Source organism: Dermacentor albipictus, chromosome 5 (genome assembly GCF_038994185.2).
Source record: "Dermacentor albipictus isolate Rhodes 1998 colony chromosome 5, USDA_Dalb.pri_finalv2, whole genome shotgun sequence".
NCBI lineage: Eukaryota > Metazoa > Arthropoda > Arachnida > Ixodida > Ixodidae > Dermacentor > Dermacentor albipictus.
The window spans coordinates 116,866,441-116,893,036 of NC_091825.1; the positions used below are offsets into that span (position 1 = coordinate 116,866,441).

The window sequence follows — 26,596 nt, forward strand, 5'->3', positions numbered from 1 at the left end:
TCGGCTTTCCCTCCCCTCCGTTCTTGTTTAGTTACTCCGAGTTCGTCCACTATTCTTTTCTTTATGACTTGTTCGAGTCCTGTCTCTGTGTCTAGGCGATGCGGCGGTTAAGCCGGGTTCAGCGACCGTGACCTTTTGGCCGGAGCGGAAGCTGTGACCCCGGTCCCCCCCTCCCCCCTCCCACCGAGGCACATTCTTCAAATCCTACTTGTGCACTGCAGCCGCAATGCTGGCTAGCAGTTTATTTATTCATTATTTATTTTATCTATAGATACTGTGATCTGAAATGAGATCGTAGGAGGGTGGGTATACATAGAAATGTGCAAGCATGTAAACACATACCAAATTCATCATATATGCAGGCATTTTTAAAACATTGATAATGAATTATAATGTAATAAATAAGTAAACTGTAAGCCGTAGATAACCACAGCTAACTGTAGATAACCGGTATAAGGCGTAATAACAAGCCGTAGATAAGCGAAGATAACGGTGAAGTCCATTTACGGCTTACGATTTCGGTCGGGGGACCGAAACTGCCGGGCAAATAAGCCGCAGATAACCGCCAAGTTGTGCTTCTCATCCTGCTAAATACGTCTGATAAACACACGTGTGTGTGTGTGTGTGTGTGTGTGTGTGTGTGTGTGTGTGTGTGTGTGTGTGTGTGTGTGTGTGTGTGTGTGTGTGTGTGTGTGTGTGTGTGTGTGTGTGTGTGTGTGTGTGTGTGTGTGTGTGTGTGTGTGTGTGTGTGTGTGTGTGTGTGTGTGTGTGTGTGTGTGTGTGTGTGTGTGTGTGTGTGTGTGTGTGTGTGTGTGTGTGTGTGGCTGCAAATCGCCCGCCGCACCGCTTTGGCTTAGCGGGGCCACTCGGAGCGGAGGGTACTGTAAAGACGCTCAACTAAAGCATTCTCATGTTGCGTCCGGAACAGCAGACGCGGGGGACCGAGACTGACGGCAGGGACCGCCCCGTCGTAGCCGTGACCTTTGGCGACGCGGCCTGCAACGGGCGAAATCATTCACGGGCGAAGAAACCGTTTAGCAGACGGCGCGAACTCGCTTCGAAGCGGGTTTCCTGTCGCGCCTTGGGGGGATGCTCGGTCTCCCAGAACCGGAGAAACCGAGGCAAAGTGACGACAAGAACAAAAAAGAGAGAGAGAGAGAAAGAGGAGAGAAAAAGAAGAGAAGAAAAAGAAAGGAAGTACGGAACGAAGGGCTAAAGGACGGGAAGCGAGCAAGTCAACAGGTGTGTGGTGTACGCCCAGCGGGGAAAAAAGAAAAAAAAAATGTCCCGGCCGTCTGTGACTAGGAGCGAAATGCTTCCAACGCCGTTGTATTGTTTTTTTTTTTTTGTCTTAGCCTGCCACGCGCCTGATTACAGAGCGACGTTGGAAATATAATTGGCTGAAGGTGCGATGAAGCGAAAATATGGTGTTTGATATAGTGCGATTCGACATTCGTTCACGTGCAACCGGTTCTTTGTGTGACGCCTTACAACGAGTAACTGATTACACGTAATAAATTCTTGTTTATAATCATATTGTTGTTGATTGATTGCCTTTCATGAGCGGTTACACTGGACTTCGTTCAGACGACGCTCTTTTGCTCAGAGGAGACGTTTTTCAAAATCTTGAAAATTCTGAAATCCATCAGAGAAAACAAGACATACGGGAAGGGCCTCCGAAAGCATCGCGTTGAGAGGGGATCTGCCAGACAATTTTTGTTTGTTTGTTCGTTTGCTTGTTTGTTTGTTTGTTTGTTTGTTTGTTTGTTTGTTTGTTGCAGTAGAGATTCCGTACGTTGAACGAATAAAATCACGATTGAAGTGATCGAGACAGGAAAAAGAAGATTATATTTACTCCATGGTTTACACTGAAGTGCGATTACGAAGCACCACACTACAGATATTGAGAAAAGACAATCCTTCTTGTCAGGCGAGCTGCCACATAAGAGGCCGTTCTCCCCTATAAATATTATATTTATAACCCAAAACACGGAATATCATGCCAGCTTGCGTCGTCGCCAGCTTTGAATTTAGGGCAGCGTGTCTCTCTATCTATCGTCTTACAAGAGTCGTTCTTCTCAGCCTCCATCCCTCTGTGGAACCGGAAGTGCTGCAGCCAACCCATTGCAAAGCCTAGCAACAGTATGAGGTCACGGCCGAGGGATTGTAGACTTCCAAACATTTTTTTTTATTTTCATTTTGACGCGGAAGCTACCATACCAGGGGGCACATTTGGGCGACGACAGCGTTCGTGTAACCCTCTATGCTCGGCTCCCCCTCGACGTGGTTGAATCGCCACGGCTAAGGATTATAGTTCGACGATCAGAGAGAGAGAGAGAGAGCTATAGCCCACTGACCGGAAGCATACGTGCACTGAAATTGTTCCGAAACCGCGGCTACGCGCGTCAAAGCGAAACGCACCGCCTAGCGGATTGCAGTGTAAACGTAAAATATCGCGTTTCACTCGAGTACGCAACACCCCCGCGCTATATACAGCAACCTCCTCGGGGGAGGCCGAGGCGATATCCGATTTTGCGGCGGTTCCATTTGTTCCGTTCCCGAACTGCCCTTCGGAAGCCGGATGACCTTATACAGCCTATAAAAGCCGGCCAAAGAGCGGCCGGGCTTCTTCTCGGCGGCCGAAGCTTCTTCCGCGGTCTTTGATGCTCGCCGCGCTACACGGGTTGCGCGTGCATTCACACGCTGCTCGAAAAGCCCGGTGTGGGGCTCTGGAGCGTCCACAGTTGACTGGACGCCGTCCCCTCCCCCCCTTACCCCTCTGAGTGGGACGTTTCGCATAAGCCACCGGACCACCGGCGATTCGGCAGGTGAGTCGAGAGAGAGAGAGAGAGAGAGTCTCGAAATTCATCCGGCGTCACGGACTGCTGCGCGAAATCGCACCGCTTTTTCCGCCCCCCCCCTCCCCCCGCCATTTGAGCGTACTATCCTATAATCCTCCCCTACTCACCGCCGCCCTATACCACTCACAGACCATGCTTTTCGGATGTAGGAAACTTGTTCTCTTTTTTTCTTTTGCTTTTCTCGTTGATTTTTTTTTTCTCACCTCTCTCTGTGCCTCTTCCCGGGGTTCGTACGCTCGTACTTCCGTTTGAAACATCAACGTCCTCCCTCTCCCCATCCTCCTCAATTATTATTATTTTTCTTTCGCGAGAAGACGAGAGGCGCGCATCCTTTTCAGCCTGACAGGGCGGGTAATTCGTAAAGAAAGAAAAAAAATGAAGAGAAAGAAAGAAAGAAAGAAAGAAAGAAAGAAAGATGGAAGGAAGGAAATAAACAGCCCGCGGCGGTACACGCTTGTCAGCCACCAATCACCGTCGCGCTCCGAGACCCGGCCACATGTGCCGTATAAAAGCCTCGCAAGACCCTCGCCATGCCGTTCCGGCTGCCACGCGGCGATGGGAGAACAGGAAAGGAAGATGCGAGGAAGGCCGAAATGGACAAAGGAAAGCGTCATTCCGACGATACCGAAGAAAAACGGAGAGAAAACGGACGCGTGCTGACCCTCTGTGGTCGAGGGACGCGCGCCCTGACCTTTTTTTCCGTTCCGGACGTTACGCCCTTTCGCACTCTTCGTTCGCTTGTTCCCGATGTATTATTTTGCACGCATTCAGCGCGACATACAGCTTATGGCTTCGTTCGCTTTGCCGCTGAGATGAAAGTCTTCGGAGCTCGAGTTGCTTGCCCGACGACTGCGGTCCCGCTATGCAGTCGAAATAAGACTACGGGAATTTCGCTTACGGTTTCGAAGAGGACGAAATGAACCTGGCAGTTTAAAGTATATACATGCCAGTTCGCTAAAGTCCTATCCCTAATTATCTGAATGATAAAGCACGAGAGCTTTCTAGCCGCTATACTAATATGTCGCCGCTTCCTTTCTGTTGTTCTTTCGCTTTCGATGCTGATGAAAGCGACTGAGATTAATGTCGTGGCGAATTGAAAACAAAGCACAAATACAGGATACGAGAGAAGTGTGTTAAGTTGCAGGTACACTGAGAAAAATCAAAAAGAAAACTAAGGGGGAGGGCATGCTTAGCGCGAAACGAGTTCCGGCCTATGTTTCTCGCGTGTTTGCATATATATATATATATATATATATATATATATATATATATATATATATATATATGGTGCGTGTGTGTGTGTGGTGGTGTATGTGTGTGTCCATGCAGTTCAATCATGACTGCTTTATATTCCAACAGCTATAGCGCTTCGAAGAGAAGGAACTAATAATCACTGCGGCAGTCAATTCGAGGCAACAACGTTAACAAAACAAAGCAGGCTCGACTCCCCGGATGTATATGCGCGCGCATGTCGGTTTCAGGCACTCATACACAACAGCCTTGACGCGGAGGTGAAACATATGCAAAGGATAACTTGCCCCGGTTCCAAACGTTTTGTCAGTTTTATCGGATAAATTAATCACCGCACGCCGCGTATTAGCATGCAAGACCCGCCCGGGCCACTGAAAGCCTTTGGGGAACAGGGTCGTTTTTCTTTTCGCTTTTTTGTGTTCTTTTCATTAACAAGTAGTGAAGTGGCCGCACACAGCGCTGTCCAAGAAACCGGGCGGGTCGGGCCAACCAGTCTGGTTTGCTACCCTACGCCGGGGGAAGGGAGAAGGGGAAGAGAGGGTATAGAGACGTGCACAGACAGTCATTGAGTCAAAGCCGCTCGCGCAAACCAGGCGTTCCGAGAAATCACGGATAGATAGATAGATAGATAGATAGATAGATAGATAGATAGATAGATAGATAGATAGATAGATAGATAGATAGATAGATAGATAGATAGATAGATAGATAGATAGATAGATAGATAGATAGAGAGAGGGAAGGGGAAAGGCAGGGAGGTTAACCAGAGGGGAAGATCCGGTTTGCTAGCCTACGCTGGGGAAAGAGGGGAAGAGGGAGGCAAAGTGATAGCAAAGTAGAGATAAAGAAAGCAAAGAAATGGCTTCACTGGCTTCCGAGCCGACGATGCGCGAAACCGCACACTGGGTTATGAGGTACACTGTAGTAAGCGGGCTCCGGATTGATTTGACCACCTCGGAGCTCGTTGGCATGCGCGTAAAGCAAGGACACAAGCGTTTCTGCAGTCTGCCCCCTTCTGAATGCGTCCGCCGCTGCCCGGGAGTCAAGCCCGCGACCTCGCGTGCTCAGTTAGCGCAACGCCTTAGTCACTGAACTACCGCAACGGCTATACTCTGCGCAGTGCACCAAGGCTATATAGATTTAGGGGCATGTGGATAGCAATTTTTTGGGAGCGAATAGAATGCGAATAGAACGGCTATAGGCCGCGTGCACCGCCTATAGAGGCGCCACTGATAGCCACCTAGCGGGCGCTTCCAACAATACGCGTGGGAGCAGTAGCAGACGACAACGCTTTGCAGCAAGGGTGACTGAAGTTCGCGGCTGCGATTTGTCCTTTATTCGGGCGCCAGACTGCTTCTTCTGCGGTGACAGCTGTAGGGAAGACGCAGACCTCCGTGGGAGCGGGTATGAACAAGATGTTACCGGTGTTTGGGGCAACATGGTCCACATACGTGCCAGGTGCGTCCCGCAGACAAACGCCATGAAGACCATTTACATGAAGTGGAGCTCTTGCCGACAAACTTGCCGACAAATTTTGTTGACTAATGCGATGTCTCGGCCGTGTTTTCTTTTTTAAATTCTACCCTTGCCGTAATGCTGCTTCTGTACCTCGGTAATAAGCACCCGTCGTTAGTGCAGACTTAGATAACAAATCCGCACGGTGCGATGTCTGCATATGCCGTTGTGATTATTCTGCCGATGAATACATGTGACGCCGCCGAATAAGTGTAGTGAAAGTCGCCTGAAGAAGAATAATTGCGAATTTATTGATAGAAACGCGTACACTATATAGTCAACGAAGCCACCAAACGCACGGGTTAATAAAAGCGCGTGTTAGCGCTGTACCGCCGATGAACTGCCGTTCGCGCTGCAGTTTTTGCAATTTTAAATTCCCTAAGGGAGCTGCTTGGAAACGTACAAAGCTATAGTCTGAATAACTTTGCAGTAGTTTTTTTTAAATGTTACTAGAGAGAGGTGCCACATGATATATTTAAAGGCAGAGCAGCGCCAGTCAACTTAGATCCAGCGCTGGCGGCAAGGCCGGATTTAGTCCTATGCGGCGTAAGCATAATAAGAAATAATTCAGTTGAGTACAAAATTCACTTGCAAGAAGCGACTACGTTGTGAAACAAACAAATCACTCGGCGTGTTAACTCTGCTCAGAAAGCATCAAGGTGTGATGACTTACCAAACGTGACGCGAACTATTCAGCGAAAAATGGATCAGCGAAAAATGTAACAAAAATACCATATGCAGGAACTATTAGCAATTCTCGCCCTGAGCAACCTATTTTCTAAACACATTTCCCAAAAAACCAGAATATTTAAGATGCCCTCGGGCGAAATGAATAAAGCTGTTAAAGAAGCACTTGCTTGGTGTCATTCCGATAAGACACAGCGTGATTTATACCCTTTACAAACGAGGCAGGGTGAAAACCTCACAGCTTAAAAGAATCAAGAGTTATGCATGAAGCAACTAGCAACAGTTAAACATGTGCGAAGCCACGCATAAAATCGATGTAAAAACATGAAGTGCGTGACAGCTGGTGCGAGGATTTACCGAGCCACATAAAACTAACAATTTCAGTTCTTGCAAACTTCTGTAGCTTTAACATACAATACAATGCGCTCGTGCAGTCGTGCTGCCTAGCTAGCCCAACGCGGTAAAGAAGCGGAAAACAATATAAGCGGCAAACGGCATTCCGAACTTTAGCGAAATGCCTTTAAGCCGCATGTTGCACTGCAGACGAACTTCGTCGCTTACGCGTCTAACTACAATCGAGTAAAAATAATAATAAAAAGAAAAAAAACACCGAAGCGACAAAGGAACAGATGAGAACAAGAAATTTCGCGCCGAAGCGACGATCCATTGCCACTGTTGCTCCTGCTGATGAGGCTTTGCGGGGAATAATTGGAACCGTATCGCCGGCACGTTTTCGCCGGTATTTGAGCCCCCCACCCTGCAACAATTTTTCTTCGACATTCTTCGGAAGCTTTGGCCACCCCACACATGCGAAGGGTGTTGCCTATTTTGCTCTGAAAACACAAATAAGGCGGAGAAGCACTATCAGCGACGCAACAAACTACGGCGTGCTACGGCGCGCGGCTCGCTCCTCTCCCATGCGTTCTGCGCAAGGCCGCCACCAGTGGCGCGGCCATCGGCGTGCACGCCGCGTATAGACCCACAGTCGAATTGAATCGAATATATAATACTTTTCGAGTACATTTAGAATAATGAGCAGCCGCTTTTACTATTAATACATAACGATGCTCACGTCCTAGTATATTCACAACGTTAGCAAACTTCTCCCGCTGCATTGCACGTTATGATGCGTTATTTATTTAAAAAAAAATCTCAAACAGAGCATTAAAAACAAATTAAGCAGTTTGTTCGGATGCCCAAGATTTTCTTAGGAGAACGGGAATGATCTCGCTTTAGAAAGTAAAGTCTGGCATCCCGAACGCTGTATGTATAGCGTGAAGGTATAGCGTGAAGGTATATATGGAGGTATAGCGTGAAGGCATAGATGTATAGCGTGACATATAGATAAACGCGAGCAGTTACGTAGTAACTGCTCGCGTTTTATCTCCACAATGGCCGCTGAGACAAGATTTATCGCACTTTTGTTTTTTACTCCAATTCTACGCTCCTGTTGTACGTTTATGCGCACTGTTGAGGATTTAATATATGAGAAAGCTATTCGACAAATATCCGGATTTGCGAATATAGTGACGATTCGATTCGAAGACCGAGCAGCCTTATATGAATCACATCAGTCAGCCAGAAAAAAAGCAAAGGAAGGCGGAACTCCCCCAATGTCCACCTGTGACCGCCCTCCGCAAGCCGCCTACTGAAGGGAAGGTTCACGGAAGGATTACTAGCGCGCAATGGGCAAGCGTTCCCCTCTCCTGCGGAAAACGAAGACGGCTCTCGGCTTCGTTTTCACGAGCCCTAACCTTCGCCGCGTGACACGGAGTTGATGAGGCGAAGTATAGCCATGATTTGGTGTTATTAAAGCTTATACGTTGTAATTACTTGAAGGGACACAAAAGGAAAACATTAAACCTAGTTAGATCGATGGTTTATGTGTCTAAAAGTGTATAAACGTTTACTGTGTGCCAATACATATGACTTTGTTGCGCAAGAAAATTGCCATCGAAGATGTCACTGTTACCGCTCCTCAATTCGAACCAACCGGGAAAAAAGGTAACGAGTTGACGCAATACCCTCTTGACACGTCTCTCAGCCTCCCCCCCTCCCCCTCTCTATGTCTGCCAGTGTTCATGTCACGTGAGAAGTAACGTAGTCCACAACAGGCGATGCCCCTTCGACTTTCCCTTTTCGTCATTTTCTCGCTTACAAAAGCTCCGTTCTCGTTACGAATGACGAATTCGTTAATACAATCTCTTAATGTAGCTCGGCTTATTTTCCTTTGGTGTCCATTTAAGTACTTGCAGAACGCGCCGCAGTATAATATGCAACGAGCTAGGAGAATAAGGAGAACCGACGTGCTCGATTTTATTTTTTCAGTGACAACCATGTGGTCCTATGGTTGCAAACGACCATGGCTTCACATTGCTGCAACCATAATAACCATATGGAATAACCAGTAACCAGTGACCATATTGAATAAAACAGTATCAACATTTCCTTATATCTGCTCTCTCGGTAACCTTTTGAGAAATCACAAAGATCAGTTTGGTTAAGCAACCAAAATGGATTGTCATACACATCGTCGTCGCCATCGCTTCCAGTACACGTTACAGCCACTGCAACGGAACGACTATATATCACCGCAAGTGGTCAAAAGGTGTGGTTATTGTACGTATACTAAGTGCCCGTACACACACCTCCGGCCAATATGTCGCAGATGAAAGCCAGCTACGTGCGTAGACCTTTCTACACAAAGTTATTCAGCTATGGAATTTTGCTTGTGACGTTTCTTTCTATATTGAGACAGAATTTTAAAAAAAGGTGGTGGGGAGGCATGGACTCAGTAGCCCCGAGTCAGTGACTGCGCTAAGCGATCCACTCCGATGTATTTCATTCATTCATTCATTCAATTATTGAAAATGTTGGCAACAAGCACAATATGCCGCCGGCTTCTCCATGGCTACTAACTTTTGAATGAAAGAAATGTGGTGATTGTTGAAGTGAAACATTTCAGCTTTATAACAGCTGCACAACGTGGCTTTAGGAACTGCAGTTACACAACCGAACGCGCGCTGGCGCCAGCAAAGCTCAAGGTTAGTATCCACTTGAACGCCAGTGTTGTACACTGCACAGTGACCTTTAGCCACTTTATGCACTGCGAGCATTTCTTATAGACCCTCAGTTGCATTGGGACGTTAATTAAACCCCGCCAACCAACCAGCCTACAGAAAGCTATATATGGGCGCTGCCATATTGCACTTATTGAAGTTTAAGGAAGCAGGTGCACAAGGATGACAAAGACTTCTTCATTAGCTGCTAAAGATGGAAGGAAGGGCGTGAAAAATTCACCTACTATTACAATACTCCAAGATGCGAAATTTGAGCGCAGGTGTATACGTGTTTTCATTTCGCGATATAATGGCTGGCGCGGACAATCTGTCTCGCGCGGCACGTTGCAAACGGAGCGACGTGAGGCGCGACTGCCTCGCTAATCGGGATATCGCGAGAGGCGGCACGCGTGGGCGAGATTCACAGCAGCCGCCGCAGACAGACCTCCGCTCACGCAGCGCTTTGTATTTCCACAGAGATGACGCGCGCTACTATGGCGCCATCTCGTGGCCATCGTCGCCGCAAAGGCCGCCTTCCGCGGCCCAAAGCTTTTCTCCCCCCTCACGCTTTTTCTACACTCTCCTCATCCGCTTCCCGCCTCACGGTTCCGCTGCACCCTCCTCCACCGCTTTCCTTCTCGCGCTCGCTTCGCTATCACAGTCTTTCAGCTGCCGCTGCGCTCCGTGTTCGCTATCATCATTCGCTGCGTTCGCTCGATGCAGGCAGGAACGGACGCCTAAGAGCTGCTCTCTAAAATAAGAGAAATAAAAAGGCAACAAAACACTATCGAAACAAGTCAAAGAGTTAGGAAGAAAACTAGAAAGAAATAGCCAAGAAAAGTAAAATACGTCTTTTTTATCCTATACAAGACATACAAGGTATTATTACGACATGATTGAGCGATGCTCAAGAGACGAGCCGCCGCGAGAACGACGAAGTTGTTGGTCGGTACCCTTGGCACGAGCGAGTGTCAGCCTGGCTGCCTGGCTGTAAATAGCGCGTAAATAGCATCTCTCGTCTGTGTCTTTCCACACGTAACAGTATTATCACATAATTCTCGCTGAATATGTAAACCAAAATTTTATTCTGTACTCGCACTAAAAAAATAAAATAGCGCGCAAAAAGAAAAGAACAGAAGCACGTACGAACAAGTTGTGAACGTATAGAAAAAAGAAACTCTTACATTATACTGTTCACACTGAATTAATGAAGTCACCGTAGAGCTTCGAAGGCTAATCTGCGTTTGCTGGGAGCAGGATCAGGGTGCAGGTATACTTTCTGCACGCACAAAGAACGCCCCCTCTAAGACGACCGCGAAGGCTTCCGCATTTCAAATAACAGGCTTCCCGCACCCCGTCGCAAAAGAAGTAGATGAAGAAGAGGAAGAAAGAAGTGCAGCCAAATACTCAAGGTTAAATGACTGCCCGAAAAGCTCCTCCCGAAGTTTCTCTATACCACGGACACGTTTCCGAAACCCCGCGTTTGAGCATGCGTTTTCGCGCCGTTGGCAAAGAAAACGCCTTGTCCTCGTCGCGTCAAATGTTGTGCACATATCCCGCTTCGTCAGTTCGGTGCAACACTGCTAAGCACGCAGACTCTGCGAGAAATCCGCGATCCGACTCTCAAGTGCCCGTCACGAAGTTGTTGCCCGTGCACGTTCCCACTCGTATACATAGTATGCACGTACGTCATTCAAAGATACTCCGCGACTACCGGTTTACGGCGGCGCCATCTTGGGGAACCTATAGGCCTATGCGCGCGCCTGTTGATAAGGTTCCCCAAGATGGCGCACGCAAGGTAGCAGAAGCAGACGACAGCAGCGGATGTGACGTCACGTGCATACTATGTATACAAGAACGGTTTCTCGTTAGCTTCTGTTTTAAACTTGACGAGCTGCATTTGAAAATGAACGACCGTATGATGAAGATAAGAAGAAAAAAGAAACAACTGTTCAGCTGAACTCGGATGGTAAAGACGGGTTGTGGCGTAATGGCGGCACGACACGGTCTGCATCTGCTGCGTTCGCAGAATTCGGAACGGTGCACAGAATTAGCGAAAGGCGAGGGCATGTGCTCAGGCGCGCCGGGCGCGTTCCGTTGGCACGTGAACGCCCCCCCCCCCCCCCCCCCCGCGGCCATTATCGCGGCCGGGTTTGTCGTAAGGGACGCACAACAATAGGGGGGCGGAGTCATGCTGGCCATGCGAGAACCGTGAGTGAGCACATATTGATACGGTTTGGTGAGACGCCTCCGTGGATCGTACAGAGGGCGTGCGAGTGGCGACTTATTCGGTGCACCGACACGCACTGCGTCCATCACATGCAGCAGAATTGAGACCAACGGCATTCGTTGTTCTTGAGTTGCCTGCCCGATACTTATCGCAAAATCGTTCGGGCTTTTAAGAGGAAGCCTTAGCTCGAGGGCTATATACATGGGAAAGGAGAATTCTTTTTTTCTCAGCAACCGCTGCACCAAATTTTTTTAGCTTCGCTGCATTTGGAAGAAAAGGTCGAAATCTGGCGAATGTTGGAAGCAGATTTTCGATTTAGGCCATGCATTATTTCGCAAGTATTGTTTAAAATCGCAAATTTACAGAAAACGAAACTATGAAGTTTACAGATAACAATATTGTAAATTGCACCTAATGGTACACGTAAAGCGGGCAAGATTTGTATATTATAGAGTGTAGCATACTGTTATGCAAGCATGACTTTTGCAAGAGCCTTCTAAACATATTGTAACAAATTCACGGAAGATGTAAATTTATTTATTAAAATTTCCCACTTCAGGTGCTCTAACGAATGCAGTTTAGAGTATGGCGATATCTGTTTTTCATGCAGAGGGGTGAATTTGTAAACTTCGGGGTTCCGCTTTTATTTTTACGTTACATTTCTTTTATATCCTTTTTAAAAATCAGACCCTAAGCGAACACTTCGCTTCCAACAGTCACTAGATTTTACATTTATCCCCAAAATGAAAAAAAAAAACATCATTAAAGTTAGCCCAGGATAAAAAAGCATGTCTAAAAGCATGTCTGCGTTTTACATGTATTTGGATAGGCCGTATCAGACTTGGGCCCGAGCTGAAGTTTCCTCTTAACCAGGGCGTACATGGTGTTCCAATGATTTCTGAAATCTGGGTGTGCTGGGGTTCCTACAGTTATGGAAAGTGCTTACGACTCTGCGGCTACGTTTACGTGATCCCGACGCGAGCGGGTCGAGTGGGACATCGGGTTGACCGCTCCCCGAAGCGACCGTGTTCACATGAACTCGCTTCCAACGACGGCAAGCAGCATCGAGTCGAGACACCAGCGCGTTCGAACTGGGCTCCCGGTTCCCGCAGCCGTCTGCAACAGCTCCATCTCGTGGGTCTTACTGCTACGATGAGGTTGCACTGTTATTCACCTTCGGGAAAACACGATGCCCTGTGACCATTACGTGTAACCGCGTGGCAGTCACAATCCAAAGCCAGCACAATGGCAACCACACAACTGTAGAGGCTCTCGAGGTTCCGCAAATATGTGCTGCGACGGGTCCGCCAGAGGACAGCGAGATCCTCTCCATTATGACTGCACCTCGATCTTTTTCGCGCTGGTGGAAGACCCGAGGCAGCGACTTTCCAAGAAAACGAGATAACCTCGTCTTTTGCCTCGTCCCGATGCGGTTCCTGCTGCTGGCGCGCGAATCGCGACGTCTAGGCGGTTCCGTGCAAGTCTCGGGCCGTCGCCGAAGACGTCACAGGAGCACCGCACTCCCCTTAGGGACCCTTTTCCAATTTCCCATTAGCTGTCAATAAAAAAAATATTTCATCATCAGCGCTGGCTGCATGGGCCGACCCACCCGCGTTTACGTGCACGCTGGAGGCGGTTCGGGCTTGGTCAACCTATGTCCCATGCAGTCAGGCTGACTTGGTCCGACACGACGCACGTTCAGTACGGCCGGCTAGCGCCTATATATGAACTCGACAGGCCAATTCCATCCCGACAAGCCGCCTCGACCCGCTTCTGTAGGGTTCATGTATGAACGATGTTGTATGAAAGACGAAAGACAAAATGCAGAATCCAGTTCACGTCCTGCGATGATGATCCTCCGCCATCGTAGGTACCCACAAGATGGGGCCAAGATTGAGGCGGCGAGATGACACGTTGGTGAAATATAGTTATTCAAACGAGGGGAAATCAAATTCTACACATTTCACGTACACTTGAGTTTCTTTGTCTTCCTTACCGGCTGCATAACACGGCCGGAATAATAATGTAACGATTCTATTTCAATTCTTTTCTTCTTTTTCAAGTTTTGTCCACGCATACGAGCGGCGTTCCGTCTATACGTTATGACCGAGGCTCGACAAGTCGTGCGTGGTGGATGACGAGAAAGGAACAGGATCGAGCGCAAGGAATCGCTGCATTTTCACGGTCAACGCTTCAAAAGGGTGTCCCAATTTGAAGGGCCGGGAGACCAGTTCGTATTCAAGCAACAATCAGCGGCAGCAACGTCAGCTCGAACAAGACCCGCTAACACTATAAGTAGCTTATCGGTTGAACAATGCGCCCCCCTTGGCACGCTTTCGGTTTGAACGCTGAAAGAAAGGGCATGTCCCCAAGAGCTGCCTCTACCTTATGTTGAAGGCTGTTGGGACATATGCTAGTATACTTTCGCTAGTGCAATTTATATATTTACCACTACTGTCTCCACTACTAGCAAGATTTCCACGTGTGCTGGCTGAATTATCTCACCTAGATAAACAGATTGTCCCACCTAAGTTTAGCCAAGCTCTTCAACGAAAAAAGAAAGATAAAAAAAACACGGTGCAAGATACAATTATAAGACCTACGGTGCTCGGTCTTCAGCAGATCTCTGACGACTGAACACCATATGTCTTAAGAGGAAGCTTTAGCTCGGGTGCTCCTATCTAAATACATGTAAAAGGAGAATTCGTTTTTCTAGGCAACCACTGCGCCAAATTTGACGGGGTTTGCTGCATTTAAAAGAAAAACGTAAAATCTAGTGACTGTTGGTTTTGAATTTTCGATTTAGGTCGTCAATTTTTTATAAAAACTTGGCAAAAATCGCAAATTTTCAGAAAACGAAACTATCAACTTTACAACGCCATAACTCAGCAAGAAAAAATGATATCGCAATTCTGTGAATTGTACCTGATAGCACGTCTAAAGCGGACAAAATTGATATGTTACACATGAACCTCAAAAAATGGGGAAATGTGTAATTACAACTTTTGCAGAACCCTCGTAAACAACGTAACAAATTCACGTAAGATGTAAATTGACATAACAAATTTGTCCGCTTTGAATGGTCTAATGGATGCCGTTTACAGAATCGCGATATCTGTTCTTGATGCAGAGCTATTAGTTTGTAAACGTCGTGCTTCTATTTTTTTCAAACGTCTGAATTTTTGAAAATTCTTTTAACAAAGTTCAAGCCCTAAATCAAAATTCCACTTCCAACAGTCACTAGAATTTAACTTTTTCTCTCAAATGCAACAAATTTCATTAAAATCAGTCCAGGGGTTATCTCAGAAAAACGTTTTTGCGTTTTTACATGTATTTGAATAGGCTGCGTCAGAGTTGGGCCCGAGCTAAAGCTTCCTCTTAAAATTCCGTCTTGCACCGTGTTCTTTTTTTTTCGTTTCAATCTTTTTTTTCCCCCTTGTTAAACAGCTTGGCTAAAGTTAGCCGGGACACCTTATACATAGTGAGTGAATGTGTGGCACAGCTTAGCTAAGTTATAGCACGTGTAAAGATAGAAATGTGGCGGAGACGGTAGCGGTGACGGAAGATCAGCAGCGGCATGCTAAACCTGTCTACTTATGGCAACAGAGTAACTGTGTAAAGTGCTACAATACGCTATATATACCCTAGAGTTCGTCCGTTATTCTTTTGTATGTCATGAAACGGTAAGGCAACGAACGTCGGTGTCATGCAATGAGTGGTCAAACACTCGTAAACGAATTACTCGTTGACTACTTCGAATCGCTCTTCCTCGAAGGACGTGGTGTCGACTATAGCGCAAGTTCGAACAACGGCCCCATTGCAGCGGCACTAATAGCTAACGGTTCGACATGGCATTTGCGCAGCATTGGGTCCGTATTGATTTTTCGACATACCAAAATTTCAAACTGCTATTCCAATCGTGCTTGAGCCAAGATGCTTATTTGCAGTAGTGCACGAGTAAATAAAGAGAATAAGGGAGCCATAACGTTACAAAAGGGGGGGGGGGTTAGAAAAAAAAAAGAAAGGTTGTCAGCTTACCGTCATAAACCGGGGCGCGTGCGTGCGTACTTGTACGCATGACTCTTTCTGTGAAGCCGTACGGAGTTATTCTGGCCGATCACCGAGAAGGACAAAGCAACGCAAAATCACCGAATGCCCTCTTTTTCAACGCACAGCGTAGAAACGGCAAAGACACGGCTGCGCGTCGCCGGCCGACGCCCGTTATCGCTTCCCATCGCCAAGCTCGCAAGGCCGCACGGGAAGCACCGTAATCCGCGCTGCACACAGACCACGCGCTACTTTACGCTCTCTCTATCTCTCACGAGCTACCCGCATCAACGAGCATTAAACCTGAGTCATCGTATACGCACCTGCGCGTGTAAAGAACTGTCCCAGTCCCCCCGCGCGCATGCAGACAGGGGCGATGGTCGTTCGTGTAACAGCGCAGGCACGCGATGAAAATTCGTGCTACGCACGACGAATATCCAGGGCAGAGTCGTTGCGAGGAAGGAATGGAAGTATTAAGAAGGGGTGGAGGGGTGGGCGGAGGTGATCCCACGAAACGTCGCTGCCATACAACGCGCCAACCGCAGAATGTATATACACCTATACTATACCAAACCAACGTGCCCTCTCGTCCAGATAGTCTGTTATACAGTGCGGTGCATGTTCTAGGTCGCTCGAGTAATGGCCATCACGGCGGAAGCGGCAGCTGAGTTGCTGCAGCGCCGGCTGCCCACGCGCTTTCCTGCACAGACACGCATGCGCACAGACACGCACGCGCGTTCCGCATAACCGCACGCTCCGGCAAGCAAGCTCGGGGACGACGCCACACACAAACGTCCAACGCCGCCGCTTATCGACGACAGCGCGAGAAAAGTAGGCCAGCTTACACAGCGCCGGAGCACGCTATAGCCCTTATAACAGCGTCCGCTTCCATCCCCCCCCCCCCCTTCCATACACACACCCGCCCTACAGCCTGCTTGACCGTCTTGGTGCTCCACTAAAGGTGTTCGCGCGCACTTTCTCCGACGCGACGGCCGCTTCTTTCTTTCTTTCTTTCTTTCTTTCTTTCTTTCTTTCTTTCTTTCTTTCTTTTGTTTCTTTCTTTTGTTCCTACCGCTTGTTTTCGGTCCGTTACTTCCCTTTCCGTTCGCAAGGCGATCGTCGGAGACGGCGTCCGGCGCGGGCCACCCCACACAACTCCTGACGTGCGACGGACAGATTCGTGATGGGGGTCGCGTGAATTACGTTCGATCGGCCCCATGCTACGCGTGCTATGCGGCGGCGCCGACCTGCAGGAAGGGCCGGTCCGTCATTACCGCCAAGCTCTTCCGAACACCTGTGTACGCACTCGCTACGCCGCTGTCACCTGCACGCGTCACTTGGCAAAAGAGAAACGAAAGAAAAAAAAAGAGAGGAGGAAGTGGAAAGACAGGGAGAGAAGATCGGATAGGCGTGCGCCTTAGGAAGGCGGTAACGTACACGTTCTCGCTGCGACGGACGTGTGTGCGAACAAAACCGCACACCTGCACGCATGTGTTGCGCGAATAATCTGCGCGGGTTGTGGTGGCGTGTTTATGTGCGCCTGCTTTCGCCCCAAAACGTCGGAGAGAAAGAGAGAGTGGTTTTGTTTCTCCAGAAAAGAAGGTCCGATTCAAGGCTTCTTGCTTCGTCGTGACGGAGTGTGACAGCGGGGCCGTATAATTTGCTTTGAGGAGTGCTGCGATACACAGCCTTCCATTGTTGGCAAGAGATCAGTCTTTTGCGACAAGCCGCAGCCGATCCAGCTGAGGCCGGAAGACGGAGTGAAGAAGTCCAAGCACTATCACGGGCTTCACTGCAAATAGAGGCATTCAGTAAACATAGCTACGTTACAAAGTTTCTGTTTACGCTAGCCAGCTACATTTATTTGACGGATCGGCGTAAGATGTCGAACGAGATTGATGATACCGCGTAAGTGAAGGGACTGGCGCTGCAAAGTGGGTATAGGGTCTACATAAAACAAAAGAAAAATCCACAGAGGGAAATAAGATGTTACGTTCGTAACCTGACTACAATGCATGCTGTCTAGCGATAATGATGAAAAAAAAAAAGGTAATTAAGCGAACGAACTATTTTTACCAGCCGCCTACCCAGCCCTCTCTTTGCAACATTTTCTACATTATTACCAATACTATGCAGACTTTGATAATAAAATAGTATATTTATTTATTGAACATAGCTCAATAACCACGTGCATGGGGTTTTGCATGAGGGGGTGGAAGAAAACAACAAGTTTGTTGATGTTAACAAAAAGTGACTAAACGTATATTACGGACAATGTAAGACTTAAGCTGTTCGCGTGAACGCCAGAAACTGCTAGCTTCCTTAAGGGACTAGAAAATTGTAGCTAATTTATGCTTATCGTTTTGCGCACTTACTAGTAGGCACCGAGGAATTATGAGCGGTTGTTCTTGTTATTTTTTTCGCAAGGTATGTTGAGCACATGCAATGACGCGTGTCCAACACTCTGGAATTTTGTTGGAAGCACACACTACTAAGTGTTGCTGCTTTTTTGTAGGCGTTGCCATGGTCACACTGGAAGAGAAGACAATGGTTTCGATCTTGACGGGTGACAAGCGTCGATTAATAGACTTTTCCCCCGCTAAGGCCGGCACCGACTGTCAATCTGCAGCTTAACCACGTTTACTGCTCTTCAGTGAATCCTTCGACCCCATGACCTAACGATGACCGCTTGTTCTAGAAAAAAAAGAAAAAAAGAAAACCATAATTGCGCTTGAGTAGGCAACAGTACGGTGACAGTGTTGTCATACTGTCACCGCAGCGTTATGTCCCCGAGTTTACGTCAGCTGACGTAACGAACACGTCGAGAAGAGCAACAGCAGTTTGATAGGATGCATACATCAAGTGCAGCCGACGTATAGGCGCACAGCGCTGCGCCACACTAGTTCCGTGCAGCATTCATGACATACCGAGCCGCGGTTCGTCGAACAAGCATCACAGACAATCTGAACAACAGTCATGTCGCGCCGCCGCCACGCATGGCTCCTCTGCCTTGTTTCAAGGAAGAGGTAACCAGCTTCGCAAGGGGCGATATTTAGAACGCCACACGTTCACACACGTACTATCTATTAACTATTAACATACTGTCTATTAACTAACACACAAATATATATTAAGCACGCGAGGACGCGTTCACCTCCGCCTGTTCCGAGGCTTGACGATGCTGCACGCAACTATCTTGGTGAAAAAAATGTCTAAACTGGCTTGCGCAACTCATGCCGCGAACAAAGGTGCTGTGCCTTTCAAGGCAATTAAAAAAAACTTCAGCGTAAGAACAAAGTCTGATTGCAAACGTCAGTCATCGTCGCGGATGTCTGTGTGTCTCGTTAAAATCACGGTAATTACATCGAGCGTAAGTGCAACTAATCCTTGACGTCTTTCTCGAAGATTGACATAATTGCCAACACCCGAAAGAACATTGCGAAGGTATACTTCACATAATAGGTGTACTGGCGGTTGGCTTCTCTGGTTTCTTCACAGCTGCCTAGAAGGTAACGGCATAATCAACACTGAAGTGATCTCTTTCTATGCGAAGGCACTCCTCAAGCCCGTAGAACGGACACTGTGCTGCAATAGCGATTGCGAATTTCTTTTTCGTTTTTTTTAGATAAGTATACACATCAATCGCGCTATTGAACAGCAGTTTTACTGGGTCGTTTCTCAGTTTACGACGTGGTTGTGTTAAATTAGGGTAAGAAATTGGCGGATCTGAGCGATTCCTTCTGCTCTGAATTGATTTACTTCTGCAGGAGGTGCCTTTCCAAGCGCCCATCTTTCCTGAGACTTCTTCCCTATCAGCGAACAACAGTGGTCGAACAATGAATGTCCCTGGAGCCAGCATTTCGAAAAGTTGGCTCCCAGCGACGCTCCTCGTTCTAACACCGTTTATCGCCACAAGCCTCCATCTTTCTATGAGCTTTTGTTTGGATTTCTTCGATACTGTGGGCAAACAACGCTGTATTGGCTGAGTATATGTATTTATTATTTTGAGAAAGCCGGCTCTAAAGAAACGAAGCCTATGCGTTCCCGTTTTTCTGTATAACAACAACGAAACAACGTTTTCGTCGTCTACGTCCGCTACAGCAATGCCTGTCGTGGCTTCCGAAACACAGGCAAAGACACCACCAATTTCGGAGTCTGCTTTACGGGCTAAACCATGCACAAATTAGGTACCAAGCTTCGCCATTGCGCAATGGTTAACTGGTCCGGCTCCCAACTGAACATTGCGGCAGACACGCGGAGTTTGATTCCCAGTGGCGTTTCATGGACAAATCCTTGCTTTCCTTCGATTTGTGGAGAGGGTGACACGGGTGGCGAGCAGGTGTACTGACGACGACGGCCGTACTCGGCGTAACGGAAGGGACGGACGGACAGACACAGAAAAAATCCTGTCTTGAGCCTGTACCTGCCCGTCGCGTTAAAACAAATCGTGGGTTCAGGCAAAAAGGCCAAGCTGTGTCGACCAAACGAAACGTTGTTATCCATCCCCCAGGACTGTAGCGCGAAGCTACAAAGGAAAGTTTACACTTAGGAGAATGGCAGTGTGCTTCCCTCCCCCTCCCCCCCTTTTGTGAACCTTCTTCCACCTAGCGGACTTCCGCAGAACTGATTTGCCACGTTCGGTGTCCCTGTGCTTCTGCAGTTGACGATCAATTCACCCTCGCCGCTGCGACCTGCTAGCGAGCTCCTTGTTAGCTCAGGCGGCAGAGCGACCGCCTGTGAGAAAGGCGGTGGCCCCAGGTTCGACTTTTGAACCAGGACGACTTCTTTTTTTCCTTTTCAAGTGCTAAGCCTTCTATCTGAGAAACTCGTCTGGGTTTCTATAACTTCGCGCTATACAGTCGGGCGGATGACAATTTTCACTCGCGCGAACCTTCCTATACCTTTGCGGGCTACCGCATAATGGATTTGCGCTATTCAGCTGTGTTTACTACTACTACAACTACAACAACAACAACAACAACAACAACAACTACTACTACTACTACTACTACTACTACTACTACTACTACTACTACTGATGATGATGATGATGATGATGATGATGATGACAACGACGACGATGTTGATGCTGATGATGATGATAATAATAATACTTTCCTGCACAAAGTTACAAGTAAAGCAGCGTACGACTCGGACCTTCCAAAGCCGCATAGGGCTTGAGCGGCAGTGCCTGGCAGGCAGCATAAACCATTAGGAAATGTAAATGACATATTTTTCACATTTCAAGATAGGCCACAGGAGGCGGAAAAAGAAATAAGGAAAGAAAGAAAGAATGAACTGCCATGAAAGTAAAGTACTGAAGGCAACTAATTGTCTGAGTACTGAAGGCGACTAAAAGTACTGAAGTACTGAAGGCGACCAATTGTCAATGTGCCTGAGTGTCGTTTTAAACTTGCTTTTAGTTTGAGCGCCAAGCGCACTTAAAGCACCATGTACAGTCAGCGTCCAGGTTTCAGACAACCTTCTCGGAAAACGCTTTAAACGAACGCGAGGCGCTAAATGACGAACCCGTTGGCTACGACGGCGCCTGAGTTGGCGGGCGCCTCTTCGCTCCGCCAAGACAGGAAGCTGGCGGGCGCTGGAAGCGTTCAACAATTGAAAGTTGCCTCGTTTATGGGGACGGGCCATGTCCGTGCACACGCCGCTGGCTTGCATACGTGGGCCCGCCCAAACGGAGAACGCAATCAGCATTCACCGCTGGCGCCTTTTAGCGACCGCGTAGGAGCGCTGTTTCCCCCTAACTGTGCTACGCCCTTGATTTGTAATGCGAGTCACGGACGCCTCCTACGGGAACGCTCGTTCGCCTATAACACGGTCACCGCGTGGCGGTCCTCATTCTTCTGAATTTTTCTGTTTTGTTTTGTTTTACCGCGGTATCCATTCGTCTTAGCATGCCAGTGTCTGATCCTGCACTGCTAGAAATTTCTGTGTCGCGAATGCTTTGCATTTACTTTGGTCACTATACCACACTTGTACACGAACAAATAAAAAATGAAAATGGCAGGGCTTCAGTGCGCTGGCGTGTACAGAGATATAATGCCCAGCCTCCTCTCCCTATTGTAAGAGTGACGTTTTTAGCTATCGCAGAAGCAGCTGATATGCTAATACAGCTTAGTATTATTTAGTTTCTGTTTAGGGCTCGCTAAACACGTTATTCTGACCGCCAATAGCGAGCTTCATAAATAGCATGCCCCAATCCGCTTTTCGTACCCACAAAATTAGAAACAAAAAAAAAGGTAATTCATTCATTCAAATCCAAGCTCATTAATCTGCATGCATTTCACGTCTTTTTGTACTCTTTCGCGTTCTTTTGTACGCCTGGCCAACAGTGTCCCTTAACTTTGGGTCCCCTGTTTCCTAAAACTCCCCAATATTCTCCGCTCCGCAGAAGAAGCCGGCCGATTTCCCACCGTTCGTCGTGCCCGGACCGGGAGCAGGAAAAGGGGGAGGAGTAGGCGACGGCGACTCCCCGGCGGCGGCAGTCGGCAGGACCCCCGGGACCGCCGCTACCACCACGACCCCGTCGGCGACGGGGCCTGCTGCCGCCTCCTCGGCGAAGGCCCCGCCGGTCAGCTCGTCCCGACTTCCCGGCGCCCTCCCTACGTCTCCCGCGTGCGCGGCCGACGACTTCCTGGCCTACTCGTTCCAGCGCAAGGCGCCCTACCTGGTGTGGGACGACGAAGGCGGCGGCGGCGGCTGCGCCAGGCACCCCCACCTCCCGCACTACCAGGGTCCGTTTCGCTCCAGCCGGCCCTGGACGCTGCGACAGTCGCGGCGATGTTGCCCGTGGCCCTGCGTGCTGGCTGTCGCGCTCGCCTCGGGACTGCTCTTCGGGGCGCTAGTGGCGCTGTGCGCCTACCTCAGTGGTCAGTCTGCGGGGAGGAGACTGGGATTTATTTTTTTATATTTATTTACAATGACCTTACAGGCCCCCGTAGGAGCATGACGTAAGGGGGGATAAACAGAAACAGTACTATATGAGCTAGTGAACATATTATGTAGCAAGTGGCATTTATACATTTCTACTAAAAAGTATTCAAACACAAGAGATACAGCACTTTAAAAAAAGAAAAGTAACTGATGCGCAGTACAAACCACTTTAAGTTTAACAATAAACAAATTTAAAATGAATGAATGAATGAATGAATGAATGAATGAATGAATGAATGAATGAATGAATGAATGAATGAATGAATGAATGAATGAATGAATGTTTCATCTTGAGTACAACTTCATGAAAGGTGCAGGGTCAAAAGGCGCACAGCGCCTGACAGGGGCCCCTGTACCCGCAAAATACGCGCGTATTATACATTATTTAGTGGTAGTTCATTGGCAGAGAGCGAACGCACATAACTGAGCTATAGCCGTTGGATGTTCACAGTGGTTGTCTGCGCATTTCTCACAGTGAAGACGAACGATTAAAGAAAGAAAGCAGCACGGGAACACAAGTGTTCCGTCTGCTTACATTTGTCTTTTGTCCCGACTTCGAGCGCAGCACGGACAACCTCTGCGAAAGAGGCACCGTGAAAGACTATCCGCTTCTATACATACTGTTCTCCTAAAGACATCTGCGGAACTGTGTGTTCGCAAATTTAGCTACACTAGCGGCCGCCTGTAAAACGAAAGTATTTGCAGAAGCGGGTTTCTCCGCGACGAGCATCTTCTTGCGGAGAAGTCAGCTTTGCGGGCATCTGCTAGATTCGTGCTAACACTCGACATGCTCTACATGCTCTAGCTGAGTCCTTTAAAGAGGTAATACAGATTTCTTGGCAAACATTGTTCGATTCTAAGCTCCTTTACACAGTGCAATGGTGGACGATATAGGGAAAGGAAAAGGAACGATCACCCACTTCGTTTTTATTGGTATGTGCCCTCGGTGCATAACTTGTACGTGCAATCATGCACATTGTACTTTGTTGTACGTTGCACATACAGGCGCCTAATCTTATAGCAACTATCACAACAAAAACTAAGACGGCATCGTCAATGTGGTTCAGAGAACGTACAGCCGAAGGAAAAAATATCTTGCGCATACGTAATATCCACGCACACTTTCTTTCTTAGTTTCGTATGCCTACTTACACTTATGACAAAGAGCCCGCCCCTATACGAGGTGAAATGCGTCGCGCGCACGCGTAACGCTGCAGGATAACGCGCGAGGGCCATTAGCATATTTCATCTAAGGCCAACTGCCGATCGTATCCACCACATTCTACAGCCTATGAATAACGATTGAGAGATAATTATGAGTAGTCCAAAGCAGGCGCGCAGTTCTACGCATTCCTGTGCAACACTACGCTCAACAGACAGGTAAAATAAAGAGTGATGAATGTACAATGCAGTTTCGAGCAGTTCTCATTGGCGTAAAAAGAAGAGAGATAGTTTCTTGGACACCAACGTGTATTGCAACTTACGCTTCTGCCTCTTTTTTTTTCTTCTTCTCTTTCATGACTTGCAGTGATGACCAGTCAACATATGCACCCATGTAAGTGTCCTTTCTTATTTTTTTCCGCATGCAAGCTAAGTGCTTATAGTTTTGCAGGAGTGGAAATAGCGCAGTTCAGCGAATGAAATAAAAAGAACTTAAAAAGTGGCATGTGTAGCAGCGATTAAAAATACCGAGGTCGCGTCTACTTTGAAAAATATGCAATGAACACAAGCCACGGAGCTTGAAGCCCTATCGAGTCGATCTGCTACACCGAGTCTTTCAAAAGACACCCCCCAACTGACGCTCGCGCTCAAATTACCATGTAAATCAACCTGCCGCGCTCCCGCCTTGCCAAGAGCCCAGTTCACTTGCGGGCCGCAATTAATCTGGCACGGACTCATTGCCTCCTAGCGCTTTCTCGTTTCCAAGAGCTATGCGCTGCTCTGTTGCCTGCCTTGCCCACCGGTGCATGTCACATATATCTTTTCGCGTATTTCCATTCGCGACCACCAACTAACTTTCACCTGCCTTCCCCCCTCTCCCCCCTCTTCCGTTCTCCTTTCTCTTGGCTCCCCACAGCCGTCCGTCTCCTAGGCGCCGTCAGAGTGGTCGAGGGCGACGTGTGGAACCCCAACCTGCTCAATTCCACCTCGAAGGAATTCCGAGTCAAGTCGGCCAAGTATGCCAACATGGTGAGTCGGAAAAGGACAGTCCAGGCCAGGCGTGGTGGCTGGGGGCGTAGCCAGAGATGGAGCGGGGCCGGCACACTTGGCACGTGTTACCCCCCCCCCCCCTTTCCCTACCACCAAAAAAAAAAGAAGAAGAAAGAACATGGCTACCCAAGGTAGTGGCGACCAAACCTCAATGGCGTAGCCACATTTTTTCTTTTTTTTTTTCGGGGAAGGCACGCACTTCCCCGGGCACGTGGTGTGGAACAAGAAGGGGGGGGGGGGGGGCACGTGTCCGGTTGCCACCGCCTGGCTACACCACTGCGGAACCTAACGCACGAGAGAGACTGTGAGGCTGCACCGGACAGAGAGGGAATTGTTTGATAACGGGATGGTTCACTGTTACAGGGGGAAATGGCTTAATGCGAAACCTTTTAGGGAAAATCCTGTTGTCGCCCCCCCCCCCCCCAGCCTATAGCCAACGGTACCAACGGCAGCCAACGGTACCGAGTACCGTTGGCTGCCAGCCGTACATTTCGCAACGCTTGTCTGCTCTCCCGAAGTAAATGGTCACCGCCTACTTTCTAATGTGCCTTGCCTTCGCAGTCGCTTATCCGGTATAATTGGAATGCACACAAAGCCGCGAACGCAGTCACGACAAGCCGCAGCGCTCTGCGTTGCCTCGGGCGGGAAACGTTCTTCGCCAAATGTTTGCCTGTAGTGAGGCGAAGTGGTGGGGTTTTCTTTCTTAATATACAGAAGAAGATTATACTGTACCACATTGTAGAGGAGCACCAAACCTTGATTAAGTTTACGCTTCAATGCTTTCTCGGATGATTAGGCAGCTTGTCGGCTCAGAATGCTAAGTTAATGAGGGCGAGCTTGCTTACCTGTCTGCGCGAACGTTGTGTATCGTGTGCGTCGTGCAGTGGGCTCGCGTAGCGCGCGACCATTAGCAGTGAGTTGTTATGACGCTGCTGGACGTGATTAATTGTTATCGAACTGTCAGGCGTACTTAAAGGCACGCCACTCACACAGGAAAGCGGGCCTCCAACTGGCATTTTACGTAACATATGCACCGGTGTGAGCCAATGCGCATTGACCGTGTTGCGACTGACGCCAACGTTGACGGCTATGACGCCGAACGAATCCAAGTGAACCAAGAGCCTCGAACCTAGCTCCATCACAGTAAGCCATAGCTGTACCGTTCTTGTATTACAGGTATTACATAACAGGTGATGTGCCTCCCTTTACGCCCCCCCCCCTCTCTCCTAAAAATATATTAATTCTGGGTTCTTAGTCCCAAAACCACGATATGATTTTGAGGCAGGCCGTAGCGAGGGAGTACGGATAAATATGGCCACCTGGAGTTCTTTAACGTGCACCTAAATTAGCGCCGGACGGTAATCGATCCAGTGACCTCGTGCTTAGCAGCGAAACGCGGCATAGCCACTAAGCCGCCGCAGCGGGTCTCCCTTCCTCAGAACGGTGTACGGCTCCGTCAAAGTAACGGGAACGAGTCTCGAAGGCCACGCCTTTGCGTTACTCTGTGTGCAGTTCAGTCACACAAATTTACGGACGTGGGATTCGCGAGAAAGCTGAATCCCTGCGAAGCTAGGGCAGAATAGCCTCAAACTCAAAGTGTCACCTTTGAAATAGTTGTTTGGTGCAATACAGCGCTCCCAGAGTTTCTGTCGCTTTGCGAATACGAGGTCTCTTCTTCCGGAACGAGTCGAACACCCTTACGCAATTCGAACCTGATTTAAGCATTCGTGTCTCAATGAAGACCTTCGAGCTGGGTCTTTAATTTTGGGAAGACGAATGAAATA

At 48.3% G+C, this 26,596-nt stretch overlaps 1 protein-coding gene across 3 annotated transcripts in view; it reads left to right on the plus strand.

Annotated features, from left to right (window-relative positions):
- Nucleotides 1-26,596, plus strand: part of LOC135916122 (uncharacterized) — a 122,968-nt gene that overhangs the window by 71,972 nt on the left and 24,400 nt on the right. For all 3 annotated transcript variants that reach the window (XM_065449369.1, XM_065449371.1, XM_065449372.1), the window contains exons 2-4: nucleotides 22,060-22,537; nucleotides 24,130-24,156; nucleotides 24,679-24,791. In XM_065449369.1, coding sequence (XP_065305441.1) covers nucleotides 22,060-22,537; nucleotides 24,130-24,156; nucleotides 24,679-24,791 — 618 coding nt within the window. The remainder of the gene's footprint in view (nucleotides 1-22,059; nucleotides 22,538-24,129; nucleotides 24,157-24,678; nucleotides 24,792-26,596) is intronic.